This window comes from Epinephelus fuscoguttatus, linkage group LG8 (genome assembly GCF_011397635.1).
Source record: "Epinephelus fuscoguttatus linkage group LG8, E.fuscoguttatus.final_Chr_v1".
NCBI lineage: Eukaryota > Metazoa > Chordata > Actinopteri > Perciformes > Serranidae > Epinephelus > Epinephelus fuscoguttatus.
Genome location: NC_064759.1, coordinates 27,038,024 through 27,054,439, shown reverse-complemented (window position 1 = coordinate 27,054,439; position 16,416 = coordinate 27,038,024). Strand labels below are relative to the sequence as shown.

Below are 16,416 nucleotides of genomic sequence, written 5' to 3'. Positions count from 1 at the left end.
AGTAAAGTAACTGGTTACTTTTTAAAAAAGTAACGCAGTAACGTACTTTGATTACTTTTAAAGTAACCCTTACCCAATGCTGGTTATGGGGTGTATTTGCATTTTTTTTTTATTTTTTTTTTTAAATTGTTTAGTTTCTCTGTGTAGTCATTTTGTGTATCTTTTTAGTGCCTTTGCATCTCTTTGTAGTCGTTTTGTGTCTCCTTCAAGTCATTTTGTGTCACTTTGGGGTATATCTGTGGGGTTTTTTAAGTCGTTTGTTGTCTCTTTTGGTCCATCTTTGAAGTCATTTTGTTTCTCTTCGAGGTGTCTTTGTTTCTTTTTTGGTTGTTTTGTTTCTCTTTGTAGTCATTACATCTCTTTGTAGTTCCTTTGCATGTCTTTGTTGTCATTTTGTGCCCCTTCAAAGGTCAATTTGTGTCTCTCAGTTGAGTCCATTTTGCTTGTTTTGTCTCTGTTTGTAGTTCATTTACCTCTCTTTGTAGTTATTTTGAGACTCTTCCTTGTTGATACATGTTGACTTGTGTGACATTTTACAGGTGAAGGCCACTTTAGGTCCCTGGGCCTGTGTCCGGTAGGCCCTTTCAGCAATCCTGCCATGTGTTTAAGACAGAAGCTGCTGGCAACCTAAATGTACCTGGGAGATGTACCTGAAGGTGCCATCATATGGGTCAATGATGTTCATTGTTATAACTTTGTCCAAATACCTTTGCTTGACCACCATAGAAGGCACAAGTAACACAGCGTGATCCCCACAAAATGTTGCCCTTGTCCCAAAATTTTAACATGGTGTGACATCAACTTCTCATTTTATATCAAGACTACATAGGTCAGCAAAATTGCAATTCTTTAAAAATGATTATTTATGAAAATCAGATATTGGCTAATTGGCACAGCGCTGGTAAATTAGAGCAATTTCTTGTCTGCTGCTCTTCAAAGGTGATGTCCGGGGTGAAGCAGCAGTCATATTTGGAGATGTTCAGTTTAAAACAGTTTAAAATCCAACCATAACAGTCTAAAATTAATATGATAAAAAATCACCATTACAGTAAAAAGCAAAAACAGATCACTGACACAAATTCATGATTTCGATTGTCCCAATTTTATCTTTAATTTCACATGTGTAGGTTACAATTTGCCATCACATTTTTTGAGGTGTAATTGTCATTGTGGGTCATTCTTGTTTGCAGGAAAATTATCACATTTTTTCATTTCCATACATGAAGAAGAAAACTTTTTTGCTGATTTTCATTTGTGTAATACCAAAGTCAGATTACACGCACAAAGATGGCATATTAGCCGGGATTTCTTTTGTCTTCTGCTTCTCATTTGAAAATAACATTTATAAAAGTATACATCCATTTGAAAAAACAAAACAGAAATTCTACTTTATCTGTTTTCCATAACAGTTAAACTGTGTTATTTTACAGACACATGTACCACAGTAAAACTTCACCATTCTCAAAACTGCATTTCTTATCACTGACAGACTTATACAGTTGAATTTGGCATTTTCCCATGAGGTTATCTTTGCCATTCAGACCCCCATCTTCATCCCAGACCTCAATCTCCAGGATGTCACTTTGGGCATTCTCGAAGGTAAACCACTGTTGAAACACTGTGGTCTGCTGTGGTCTACAGTTGTCCTCGTCACTTTGCCAATGGTCACCTACATTGAATTTTAAAGTAGATACAAGATGGACACACATATGCATGTGAAACAAACTATTTCACATTCAGTGCTGCACTCATTTCCCCATGATTGTATTTCAAGGTCATTTCTCAAGTTTTTGTTGCAAGAAACTGATCATTTTGAATTGTCAAATCACTTTTTAGACCTTGTAAAATATTAAATATATTATTGCTTTCACTTGGCCATTGTCACCTTTAATTATCACCTGCAATTACAGTACATCTACATACACACTTTCTCACTTATGTAAAGAAATGGTGATGACCTACCTAAATATATGTTTCTGGAGAGGAGAACATATCCCCACCATGTAGAAAGGAGTGGCTCGGATACACATTCACTGATTTCCCTTTGCATCCACCGAATCTATCGGTGGCTTCGGGGTGAGACAGTACCATCAACAGCAACAAAGGAACAAGAGCTGCGCACTTCATCCTCACTCTTCACTTCACCTGTGTGTGGGAGACAGTGAGCAGTAGAGCTGTGCAGACAGGCAGAAGCTCCTGGATGAGATGTGTGACAGACTCCAAATGTCATCTGCCAAAGAGATGGAGGGTTGGAGTACCAGGTTGGACTCCCTTTTTCATTCAGTACTGCCGTAATTCTTCATGGCGTAGATTCAAGAGGTTATTGAAAACATTCTTAAGAGATTTTGCTCCATATTGACATAGTAGTGTCAAAAAGTTGTTGCAGATATGTTGGCTGCACATGGCGGCCATTGGACTACAGTGAACTCAATGTTATGTTCATGAAACCAGTTTGAGAGGATTTGAGCTTTGTGACATAGTGCGTTATCCTGCTGGAAGCAGCCATCAGAAGATGGGTACACAAAGGTCATAGAAAACTGTTGCCTTTCTATCATCCTGAACCAGTCTGGCCATTAACCTCTGACCTCTGGTATCAACAAGGCATTTTCCCCCAGAGAACTGCCCCTCACTGGATCTTTTCTCTTTTTCAGACCATCCTCTGTAAACCCTAGAGATGGTTGTGGGTGAAAATCCCAGTAGATCATCAGTTTCTGAAACACTCAGACCATGCCAAGTTCAAAGCCCTTTAATTCACCTTCTTCCCCATTCTGATGCTCAGTTTGAACTTCAGCAGGTCGTCTTGACCATGTCTACATGCCTAAATGCATTGAATTGCTGCCATGTGATTGACCGATTAGCTATTTGCGTTAATGAGCAGTTGGCCATTACTTCATCCTTTAATAAAAAGCAACCTTATCTGATGATGCAGGCACATTTCTTTTTCATGTCAGTTATTTTTATTATATAAATTGCCAATTCTACAAAACAATATCTCTATGTCTATTAACATCTCTTTGGCATGCAAGTCTGAACATCTGATTGACTCATGATGATGCTGGGGCAGGGGTCCCTCTTGCTCCTGCTCCTCCTCCTCCTCCTCCTCCTCTTCTCCTGCTCTTCGGGAACTCACAGATGAAAAACATGGTGGCTTCACACTCCACATGACTCCATGTCCCAGTGCTGAGCAGCTCCACGCAGCTTGAGTTTGTGGTGGGAGATACACTGGAACTGAGATCATCTTGACTCCAGGCTGCAAACCCCTGCAGAGGGCTGGAGTCTGCATAAACATGACTGCTCGTTCCATCCTGATGACAAAAACACAGAAGAGGAAAAATGAGAAATACAGTAACAACAGGGAGCACTCTCGAAACGTAGTTACTCATTATTTAACCAGCAGGAGAACTTAGCCCCAGACACTCATCCTCCAGTTGACAGTACAGATACTCATCCTTCTTTAGAAAACAGAGGCAAACATGGACAAACAGACCAAAAACTGAAACTCCACTTGCTGCAGTCTGTGTGTCAGGACCACTTACTGTGTCCTTGCTCTGAACCTGCACTCCGATATAAACTCTTGTCAGTCCTGCCTGACTGACATATTCTGCCATTAGACGGTTGGTGTTGCTGGTTTTTGGCATGGCCAGTGTGCCTCCTCTCAGCTTGCAGTTCATTGAAGCCTCTCTGAACCTCTTGGGCTCCTTCACCAGCAGGTAGTACCTCTCTTCTGTTTCCTTCAGCCCTAAGATGACTGCACAGGACAGGGTTTAGAGTTAATTTCATTGACTGTGAGCATGTCTCAGTGACTTTGGGCTGCCTCTAACTCTGCATTCATGTGGTACTGGAACAATTGGAAAAACAATTGACTGGGAAAATTCACATGAATACAATAACTCAGAAATGCAGTAAAAAAAGGTCCTAGGAGGTTAGGTTGCTTTCCATGACGCTCTTCATATAACATAACAAAACATACATATTTTTTGCATCATGTTCAACCACATGACGGTTAGGACACTGACATGGCATTATCAATAAAAAATAAGGCTGTCTTTTATGGCAACCCCTCTATGGATATTAGATCAAAGGTCACAGGAAAAGAGACAAAAAAATGGAGAGAGCAATAGCTTGTGTGTCTTCGTCGAAATTAATCAAATTTCATGCCACGAGTAAGCAAAGCCACGAAGAACCTCAATACTCAAGTCATTTTTATAAATGACCAAAATGCATTTTACATTGAAAATAACATCAACGTCGTAAGGGAGGGTAATATAAAAAACAGGAATTAAGTGACAAAACAAAATAAAGACTAAATTTTAACCAAACCATGGCTTATTAATTCATAAATTCAATATTAACTCCATATATTTTCTCACTCTATATATTATCTTTAGAGATGCATGCCATGATTTTCACACTTTTGAGGATGTTCAGCTGGCTTACTGTCACTTCACTTACTGCAGTGTATGCTAAACCAGTGGTTCCCAACTGGTAGGTAGTGGTCCAACAGTGGGTCATGGGTCCATTCTGAATGGACCGCAAGCGCCTTGCAAACATGCCATTTGTTAAAAAAAAAAAAAAAAAAAAGTGCAGTGGATTTCAAACGCGCAACTTCTATTCTGAAGAGCTGTTTCCTGCTGTTGAGCGAGGGACTAATGGACAGCTACCTAACAGAGACAGCAAACTAGCTCAAAGACTTGGCCAAACTGAAGTATTAAACTGTGTGGACCCTGAACTAAGGACTGCTAAGGACTGAGGAGAACACAGGGAGGACCCTGTGGCTGGACCAGTTGGGAACCAATGTGCTAAACCATAAGTATCATACAGTACTATTCAGCACTCACCATTCTTCACAAACTTGACAGCATTCCTCAGCTTGCCCACATTGATGTCCAGCTGTCCAACCACCTTCCTGTACCTGCCGCAGTCACATGTCGTGCCTGATGGATTAAACAAAGGCCAGCACATGATTTGAGTGTGTACGGGATTTAATAGCACAGAATCACCATCCTGCACTGTGACTGTGACAAACTGTATCACAGTATATGACTGTAAGACCTTACAGCAGAACACCACTGTGCTTTCTTGTGTGATATGAATGCCATTTAAGAGCCAAGTCCTCAGTCACTAGATGAAGACAAGTCCTGCTGCATGGCAAATACCTGTTCCACCCTAGCCTTGGGGTATTTAAATTGATATCTAAGAAAATCAATATTTGCAATGCCACTCCATTGTGCAGGCGTACACACCCAATAAAAACACTGTCCTGATATTATCTGACAGCTGAGTTGTATTTAACGCTGCCCTGCTGTATTCCTGCAGTAGAAACATCCTCAAGAATGTTTAGAGTCATTTTATAGGGACCAGCCACAAATAAAAGTTTGTTTTATTTAATGAACTGAGTGACACCAATATAGTTTGCCCAACTCTATGTTTACCAATTCAAACCCACTTACAAAACTGACTGTTGAAATGTCAGTAGATGTGGTTACATGGATATAACTCACCTGTTTATGAGGCTCATCCTGGTTATGATCATATTTGGGATATGGTGTTTACATAAGCACAGAGAAATCATTCATATACTGTACCTAGCACACATCCCGATTTCTTTCCAGCTCGGGTTTCTCATGAACAGAATATGGTGTTTAAATCAAACACATCAACCAGATACTCCAAAAATTTGATCATAAATGGGATATTTATGTCCACGTAACCACACTCACTAGGCTGTTTATTAGTAAATGAAAATAGCTGTAACATCATGTTGGTCTGAGAGGAGCAGAATGATGGGTATCTTCACATACTCACCTGGTTTCCCTTTTAATCCAGAGGGACCATCCAAACCTGTATCACCTTTGTTACCTGCAGAGGGGTAGAAATTTAATGTGAGACATGTCTTACAATTCCGACATCTGTGATCCTGGCTGTTCACTTTTTAATGTTTTCAATAGCTTTGAATATGAATAAATAATACAGTACTATGACTGACAATCTACGGATAATTCAATATACTGACAGCTTCTTGGGTTATTTGATTGCATTGTGATGTAGTTGCAACATATCACCACCAGATGGCTGTATCATACATGAAACATTTTGAATATGGCCACACACAGATGCAGATATACACAGGTCAAATTCTGACCTTTGTAGCCCAGATTTAATTGTTTCTAATATATGTATACATAACATAACAGGACAAACATTTCTGAACTATAGAGATGTGGGTAAATAGTAAGCTTGTGCGTAAATGTAATCCAGAACATATTCACTTGTATGTGAGCTCCACTGAGGTAACTGACAGTTGCACATTTTGGGGAAGTGGGCTGCAGTACAAACAGCACAATAGGCTGTTTTTGTGTGAGGACATATTGTACCCGTACAATCTGATCAGCCTGAGTAAGTCCTGTGATTAAATACAGTTACAGTTTGAGCACCCTGACGAAATGAAAAGTCAACATTTCCGACTTAAAACTTGTTGTCTTGTTGCCAGTATAGAAGCTCTGTGAGTTATGAGGATAAAAATGCAACTAGATGTGCAGTGCAGTGTCACCCCTGCATGGGAACATATAGTTCAATTCACCCCAAACAGTCCGGCTGTTTAATAGTGTTATAGCTTTAGATAGTTGTTCTTTTGCCCGAGCTAAATGTAAGTCCTGTAAACACTCTAATAATAAGCCGACATATGCACTGAATTATAGCAGAAACAAGGCATACATTCTCATGTATCGTAATAATCTTATCTTGAATGAACTCCAATTTTGTAAACGTAGACATGCAGCTATTTTCTGTGAGTGAGCCTGTAACAGGATCAAACTTCTGTAAAAGAGTAGCTGAATTTTTGCAGATTCCGCTAAAGCCGACACTGCTCTGAAAATGCGTTTTCTTTCCAGGTGTTTTATGAGCTGCAGGCGGTCAGGATCAAGGAAAATCCAAACCTGTGACCTCACTCCTTTTGCCCCAAGATGGCTGATGCACAGCCACTTTCCTGTAAGTGTATTAAACCTAATGAATACTGAGAAAAAAAGAGTGGATGCCTAGAAAGGCACGGGAACATGAATGCTCATAAAAATAAAAATAAAGATAGAAATTGTTTCAGCCACCCTGGCAAAGCGGCCACATGACATCATACTGTAGGATTATGTTTTTTTCTATCTTTGGATGTGATAATTTAAAACATAAAAGAAATAGGAAAAATTTCTCCCTCTGTGTATTAGTCTTGGGACTAATTTAGTTTGCTGATTTGTGTAGAAATGTCCGTTCTACTTATTTTAATGTTTTGAGTCTATGACTATGGAGCTGCAGTCCAAGCCGAGGAGGAGTCCAGGAAACTGTATTTCTTCTTTTAGGCAATTATAAAGTCATTAAAATCATGTAGAAACCTCACAGCTACATTTTTGGCATTTTTGCAGTGTGCTCTGGGCAGGTTAAAAAAGTGGAAGCAAGACAAATTCACACAGAGTTGAGGGTTATAAAGTCCATAATTCTTCCTTTCATTTTTTTTTTGGTGCTCTCTCTTGTTTGATTTATTGTGTACAGCCAGTTTGATTTCCTAATGCTAATGAATCCTCTAGGTATATCTAGTTTGGGGTTAACGATAAAGAAAAAGAGAAAATGATAGAGAAGGAAAAACAAAAGATATGGTTTACATTCGATGAGAAATGACTTATTTGTTGTACCATTATCTCCAATAGGCCCCATCTTCCCTGTGTGTCCCGCCTCTCCCTCAAGCCCCGTCTCTCCTGTCAGTCCTGGGGATGAAAAGAAAGAAAGATTGAGGATGAGAGGAAGGGAGAAAGGAGGAGTTGTTCATGGAGACAATGTAGGGCCTTTGAGACACAGCAAAAGAGCCTCATCATCTCGGCCTGAGATTCTGACTTTCCAGCACAAAATGCACAACACACAGAAAAAGCTAGCATACACAAGCCGCACCAGAACCCCACTTTTGATCTCAAAGTATTACTGCTAACTCGCTTCATCATATTTTTTTCAAAGATCCCTTATTCTGTCGTTCAGGCTTGTCATATTCTTACAATTAAGACTTGGCGTTTCGTGGCTTTCATCATTTTTCTTTTGTTTTTTGATTATTTTGTTGTTCTCGAGCCTAATCAATATAATTGCGTTCTCCCAGAGATTGCCTGCCCTGAGGCTTTTTTCCAACAATCGCTGCATAGCTCGGTTCCTAAATTGATGCTGTTATTGCTATTATTATTTTGCCAGTAAATAAATTAGAGGGGAAAAATGCTGATTTATTTCGGGCACTAACTGGAGGCTGTTTGTGGAGCGAAGTCTGTGAGAAAGTGGCGTGAGGTTGTTTCGACGGGCCCCGGTGCACGCTATATGATGGACTCGAGCACACGCTATTGTGCACGTATTGTCTTGTCACATGATCAAACAGGGACTTGACACTGGACATTAACACATACAGTACCCAGCAATCATCATTAGATATCTGTATATGACAGAAAATTATGAAATGAATTTGATTTAATATTTTTTATTGTTTATTTATAATTTAAGGAGAAGAAGTTTTGTCGAGGGCATATATGGCAAATCACAACATTTTTAATTTAATGAAAGTTCTTCTTTGAACACAGGCATATTTCCAATCGACCATAAGGGCCCATTCTCCACCCAACACGTTGTTGGAGGGCCTACTCTCTATATGAGCCCCCCACCAGTACACTGCACTCTCTATATTTACGCCCCTGCAAAGTATGCATTGTTGCCGGTTTAGCTGATTTAGTCAAAATGGAAGTTCACCTTTAAAATGTAATAAACAAATAAAGTAAATAATAAAGTAAATGCATGTACTTACTATTTATTACCTGCAGAGTGTGTAAAGTTCTGTTACTTACGTCAACTGTCACTTCACAATCATATTAAGGCTGTTACAGTTCGGTGTCAAAGAGATACTGAGAGGGGTGCATGGTTTTGGATGTTACAGTGAAAGTGTAGGACAGAGAATATCAGAGTGTGTGTGTGTGAGAGAGATCGTGTGCATGTGTGTGTGTCCGTGTCCGTGTGTGTGTGTGTGTGTGTGTGTGTGTGTGTGTGTGTGTGTGTGTGTGTATGGGAAAACTACAGAGCAGACTGGAGGCTTTCTGCCAGCATTTGAACGAGTATTTCCTCAGGAAACTATTCAGCTGGAAATTGATGGCGTATGAAATACTAAGTGACACATTAGAGAGGCCTATTGCTTTTAGAGGGATTCGCCACACACACATACATACATACGCACACACGCACACACACACGCACACACACACACACACACACACACATATAGCCAGCTATTCACTACTATTTCCCATTTCCCACTTCCTCATGTTGATTTTCTACTTGATGATTTGTGAGAAGTGTTGGCGGAGGGTGTGAGGTCTTATGGATTGTGTGAGGTCTGGTAGACATCGAAAAGCTGTGGCTTATGGGAAACTGCAGTATTTCACCATGATCTGTGTGCTATTTTTGCATAATTTTCACTATGCATGCCTGAGGGAATACTTTAACGATGCTGTCCTGAGAAGCGATTGTGTCCCGTGATTATAGGTGTTTGTTTTTCGCTATAAGAAGATATTTAATCTGCTGGTCTCTTGTTATTCCTTCTGTGTCTATAAAAGCTGATTAATGTTGTTTTCCCAGTGCTTATGCTTGCCAGTTAAACCGTCTATCTAAACTTCCAGATAACAGTCCTCCCTATCACTGCAGTCGCTCTTTATAATGGCCAACCCCTCCAACTGGTTTAACGTCTGGATTCTCCAGCTGCTGGAGGATAAATGAGGTGAAGGCCACATTTTTCATTCTAATCACAGAGCCTGAGACAACCTTAAGCTATTTCAGAAGGGCTTAACAGACTAGACATTTTTGAGGCTTGATATAACAAAAATACAAGAGATTAAAATGCTAAGCAGGCCTCAGATCAGATCGTTCACTGCACAGTGTTTGCTCACATATAATGAGCAAATATGAATACTGGTATTTCTGCTTTTCAGAGTTCAGTCGACAGAGAAAAGAGAGCTGTGTCACATGAAACAAAGGCCTTCAGCCAGGTTTTCCATTTGCAGTACATATGGTTCATGCAAGCTATCCCAACAGGTTCTTCCCAAAAATTAAAAACCTTATGTAACACCTAACTCCGCAGTCTGTACCACTGACATTTCCCACCTAAACTCCACCAGCAGCTTTACAGTAAATGTCGCACAATTAACAAACACAGAAATCCAGCACAACGGTTTGTTGACATTAATAAGCTTGGAGCAACAAATTGTTTTTGTTGCCCTCCGGAGCATTCACAGTCATGTATTCCCTTTTAACATTCCAAAATTAAGCAACTGCTTCCTGTAAAACGGCCTAACTTAAGACAAGGAATACATGCGTCATCTGTTGAGCTGCTGACATACTGCAGTCATAAATTCATCATAGGAACCTGCGTTCATTCCTACAGCGAGCGTACGCACAGTAAAAACCATAATGATTGGGTTTGCTATTCTGTTGAAAAATATGTGCAAAGTTGAAAAAGGGTTCACATGTATAGATATATATGTATGCTTTGTTTCTCTTAACAGTTTTGGAAAACACTCGGTCAGTCCTGGCATGTGTCTCTCACACGGTCTGATGAGTGAAGTGTGTCTGGTGTTGTGGAGTGTGTGCATGTATGTGCTTGTGTGTGAGGACGTCTGGGTGAATAAAACAAACATCTGTGGGGAGCAAGAGGGCAGCCAGGAACCAGTGCTTTTATACCGTCTGTGTGTATACACAATTATGTATTGTGTGTTTGTACATCCACCTCCTTGTGTCTATATGCTTGCATGCCTTGTGTGCATATAGTATATTGTGTCTGAGTGTGTGTGTGTATGGGGAGACATCTGTATATATCATATGGCTGGTTTGTTGGCCAGCTAGTCTACCAGCCCATTTCAAACACATGGTGAAGCAGGATGCCGCTGCTTTCCTCAGCAGCAATTAACACGTCTGCTTCCGCCACAGAAACACAGTAGTCTTGGTCTGTCTGTCCATATGTCTGTCTGTCTGTCACAGAGCAAAGGAAAGCAGGCTGTACAGAGCAGGAAAAAGCAAAACCTGCTGCCAGGGTGAACTCATGCAGGCTGTCTGGAAACTCACTGTATAGAAACTAAGACATGATAGTTTGTCCATATCACAGCAGCAATGTAAATGATTTGTGTTACAGACGGCTGAAGTCAGACTTTAAGCTTCTGTGCAAACATAAGAGAGACGTGAGGCATTCCCGCCCATTACTTTCGCTGTTTTTATTCCACTTTCAGTTGTCTGTACACATGTACACATGTTGCAACCATGCCAATGAAGACAGAAGAGCAGGATTTTTCAGCAACACCAGGAAAAGCACAGGTGTAAATGATAAAATGCACCACACACTACTACCGCACACTGTCATGGCTTACTGGGACACTGGAATTACACAGAGCCATCGTTAATCGCACGTGCATAGGCTGTATAATGGAATGGACATAATAAAAATGGGCGACATGACAGCTCCCCAAAAGTGAAGCCAAAACATCTTGATCGCCCCCTGGTGGGTGGTGTTCATGGGGTGAGATTATTCCACCACATTTCAATACTAATGATTTTTTTCAGGATTTTTCATTATAAAAAAAAAAGAGTTTAATTTTCTAAATAGAAATGGGGCAACCATTGTTCTAGTCTTCCAAACTTTGCAAAGTATAGTTCAATCATCACCAAGCAATACACAGTGACCTACAACTGGCCTATGTCACTGTTAGTCAACCACATGTTTTCAAGTTCCAGGTTTCTTCTGCTCGAGGGATTTTCAAGTTGATTCTACTGTGACTCATGGAGTAATTTAGCCAGTGTGGGTGCCATTTAAACAGACCAGGAGTCACTGTGATTATGGTAATACTTGTCCACTGCATCATCTTCAACCACAGTCTGATAACAAACCAAAATGTTATTTTATTTGGACTGTAATGCTGGCTTTAAAGGGGAATTTTACAGATCAAAGTCTGTGTAGGGGTCTTGGGGAGTATTACTACATAATATAAAAAGCATTTAGTGGCTCTCTCTGGAGTGATGTCAAGTGTAGCTGCTCATCTCTGCTTGAGGCTAGTGGCTCAAGGCTACATTAGCCGCCACTAGCATATGCACACAGTCCTCCATCTGAGCTGTCTGCAGTTAAGATGCGTTATGGGTAATGTATGCATCAGGTTTTAACAAGGAGGAAGAATGCATGGAATCAACAGGACTAATTGGGCTGTATTCAAAACCTCTTCTCTACTCACAGCATTTACTGATCTGGCCAAAATGTAGGACGTAGTATGCAAACAAAAGCAAATTCTGCAGTATGGCAAAAACACCCGGATGTTGAGTATGCATTGGACCAATCTACCTTATCTACTGTGTCACATAATGCAAAGCACTGGAATGGTCACAGCAGCCGGTCATGGTTAAAATGGCAGTCATTCGCCTTCTGCTATCTTCATTATGTCACATTATGACCATATAACCATGTGCAGATTATGGGACAATGCCCCCCTGGGCACAGATATGCAAAAGGCCCCACCGGCTCTCCAACATAGCGGCAATTCACACTGACCTTTTGGCTGTACCTCTTTTTTGCTGTTGTTTTGCATCTCTTTGTAGATGTTTTGTGTCTCTTTGGGGTCTTTTTGAGTCTCTTCCTGGTTGGTATGTGTTCATTTAAGTGACATTTTACAAATGAAGTATGTCGTAGGAGGTTCTACTGCATTGATTTTATTCTTGGTGCAGTAATAATTTATCAGGGACGTTCCTTGTATTGTTTTGTTCCCATTTCTTCTTTACAATAGCCAGTTAGGGGAGACTGGGGTAAGTTGAGCCAAAGGGTAAGTTGATAGCCTGGTTCCGGACCATAGACCCCGCCCACTCAACTGAGTAGGCTTGCATCTCTGGTCTGGCATACTTCAATGAATTTGCGACATATCTCGTCCAAACGATGGACGGACCAGTGAATGCGGGGGGTCTAGCGATTAGCCAATCAGCGCCACGCTGATGTCAAGCTGTACGCCGGTGGGTAACTGGTGAGGATAGCAACAATGGCGACCGCTACAGATCCTACAGACCACATTAACGATGCTATCGAGGTATTTCGCCACTACTCGCGTTAATGGAGGACCAAATTAAGGAAGCTGCTAAACTGGATTTAACGGCGATGCAGCTGGGCGTGCACGACGACGGAGACATTTTAAACGGGTAATGCTCGCTTGTTTTCGGCACCCCCGAGGCATGGATACTAATGACATCGGATTCTGGGTGAGTCGTTGATCTCTACTGATTGGTTAGGGAAAAAATCAAATTCCCTCCCCCTTGTAAATTGCTTTCAATGGAAGCCATGTCAGACTGAAGGTTCTGGGAGCTAGGGTTAGGGTTAGGGGAGGAGGGAAGAGGGAGATGGCTCAACTTACCCCACTCCTATGCTCAACTTACCCCAGACACGGGGTAAGTTGTGCCACGAGACCACTTTTTTTGGACATGCTATATTATCAAAAACAGTTATGTTTACACTCATTCTGTTTGTTTGTAGGGGTGCACAACATCCTGAAATATATGCACATATATTAGTTAGCAACAAAACTATAATAGCCTTGATGTAGTGATCCTGAATATGAAAAGTGGCTCATCTTACCCCAGTCTCCCCTATGACAAAATAAATACGCTCTTCCCCTCCATATACAGCATATGCTCCATACCTGGAAGTCCTGGTGGTCCATTCTTTCCCAGTTTTCCCTGATCTCCCTCCTCTCCAATCTCACCTTGGTCCCCTGGATTATAAAGGAAAGACAGTAAAGAGGAGTTCAAAAGCATAAGGAGAACTTGTTTCCTGTTATGTTTCATGCACAGTTCAGGTCAGAAGGGGCCTCTCAGAGATCATTTCCAAGGTAGCTTACTTTCCTGTTGAGGCAGGGATTAAATCTGTATATTCCCACTCACTGCTGGCATGGATGAAATATTGAAGCCATCACAGGATGATGATACATTATCAAAACTCAAGGCTGGCCAAGAACTACTACAGCACAGTGCCCGGGACAGTGAGTGTTTGTGTACAGGATTCTGAGCAGGCCCACTTGTGGGTTCGGGTGCAAGTCCTACTGTAAGGTTAAGTTTGAATGAACTTTGGATGTTTATAAAAGTCTTTTGACTCTTCATATTCCATTTTAATCTACACTCATCTGAGCCAATATCATTTTCAAAAGCATTTACTTGTTTTAAGTATTAGTGACACCACATAGTTTGCAGAGTTGAAAGCACAAACGAGATGTAGGAGAAATATCTCTGGTGGGTCCGCTGTTCAAAGAGCTCTTGGCAAGAAATCTTGAGAGGTTTCATCTGAGTGTCTATTAAAGCTGTAATTCTGCCCCAGTTGTTGATGCCAACAGCTCTTTATATCTTGTTAAGTGCTGGGCTTTTGAAATGAAGGACTGTAACAAACCCCCTCCATTAGACTGGAGGAGTACTTAGGAAAATTGATTATTCAGTTCTGCAGGCTGTGTAGACATTTTCAAGTAACCTAAATCACTGTAATTTATAAATGTTTCTGCCTGCATGAAATGATTTCCTTTTGTGCACTACTGAACTGAAACCATGTACAATTACATTACTAACATGCCTCACTTGTGTGATTAAGATGTCAAATCAAAGAGAGGTTTTCTGTGTCAAAAATATTCTGGCACTGATTGAAGCAGCGGGATCCCTTTATGTGACATAAGTGAGTAAATTCAAAGTTTGTCAGCAAACTTTTCTCAAAGAAACCAAAGTGTTTTGACATACTGATGTGTCAATGACAAAATAATATGCCAGTAAATCTACAGCTGAGGTCAAAGTACCCGTAAACGTAATAAAAGCATATTTGTTGGAAAAAGTTAAAATAAATAAGAACAGTTGTGTGGACATTTTTTCGGGGTATGTAACGTTGAAAAATGCACGTCCAGCACCCACTCAAATACGCAGCCATGAGAATACACACTCCCAGAGACCGCCTGTGGTCAGCAGTATCTGAGATGAGTCTTATCCAAATAATCAGTTCAGTTTATTGGCAGCTGTATAAATACACGCTGCCACAATGGGACTTTTTTACCGGTATAGAAGAATCAGTGGAAAGCTGACAAAATGTGCACTCACTTCCGAGCGAAAGTGTACGTGATGTTACTGTTGCCTTTCACTTTCCTGATAAACACCACTTCATAGTTCAGTAACTACTTTGATAAAATATTTGTCCACAAGAATGAAGCTAGTTAACATTTTTCTGTGTTCCAGAACTTAAAGCCAATTTTTTGCAGTAGCCTGAATGGAGCTGAAAAACAGTTGCTTTGCTTAAGTGTGTATTTTATTGGGTCTGTCTGTCTGAATCAGCGGGGGAACAAGCTACTGGATGTCGTAAAATAGAAAGCACACACAGGGAGGCATTCCCTCCAAAAGACTATGGGGTAACAGACTGCTGGCTATAAACTGCAGGACATTACATGCTTGCTACCTTCATCACCAGGTCTATAAACCCTGAAGCACATTAGGGGTGTTTCCCTCAGAATTTTCCATTTGACACCTATAGGTACTAACATTTACATTGTAAGGACATTCAACTAACTCTCCTATACATTTATTGTAAGGTCATAAACTTGTATAGTTTCACCTCCAACAGTGTGAAGAGACAATAAGACTGCAAGCACCCAAGAACCCAAACAGTCTATTTGAGATTTGTTAGTGCTGTTGTTGAATTACTGCATCACACAGATTTGTGTATTCAATAAGACATTTGACTAAAATGTTTAGGTACCATATAGTCAGGTATAAAAACAAACACACCTACACAGGCAAGCTCAAAGCAAATTCTGGGACTTGCATTACCTTTAGCTCCAGGTAGAAGGGTGTTGGTACAGACTTCTGTCGAGGCAGAGATGTAGTTCAACACGGCTGCAAACACACAGAGCACCAACACTCCCATCATCTCCCAGTCATCACTGACCACTGAAGAAGATCCTGATTTTCAGTAAAGTGTCTCATACGCCAGTGTGCACCGAATGATAGTTTTAACCACAAGACCAGAGGATCAGTGCAGCACTAATGAGCAACACGCTGCAGAGAGGGTCAGAACAGAGCTGTGCTGTTTAGAGAGCACACACACACACACACACACACACACACTTGTTTATAGAGTCTTATCAGTTACTTGTCATAATATCAAACAACACTTAACAGATCACTGCATTCCTGTACATCTTGCCCCTTGGAACTGACCCTTTGCTAAGTCCCGCCCCTGGACGCAGACTGGCCAATCATAACGTAGCATCAGGCCGGCTCAGACCAGTGTCTGACATCAACACAGCTGTGCTCCATTGACTCTGATGCAATCGTTTCAGATTTTCTTCATTTTCAGGCTGGTTTAGTGGATTT

At 40.8% G+C, this 16,416-nt stretch overlaps 1 protein-coding gene across 1 annotated transcript; it reads right to left on the bottom strand.

Annotated features, from left to right (window-relative positions):
• Positions 1-1,076: 1,076 nt before the first annotated feature.
• colec10 (collectin sub-family member 10 (C-type lectin)) lies at positions 1,077-16,157 on the bottom strand. Its single transcript, XM_049584277.1, has 7 exons — positions 15,871-16,157; positions 13,719-13,790; positions 7,677-7,748; positions 5,806-5,859; positions 4,839-4,934; positions 3,537-3,748; positions 1,077-3,305 (listed from the first exon to the last, which is right to left on the bottom strand). Exons 1-7 carry the CDS (start codon positions 15,968-15,970, stop codon positions 3,045-3,047), a joined length of 867 nt encoding a protein of 288 aa, XP_049440234.1. The 5' UTR covers positions 15,971-16,157; the 3' UTR covers positions 1,077-3,044.
• Positions 16,158-16,416: the final 259 nt, after the last annotated feature.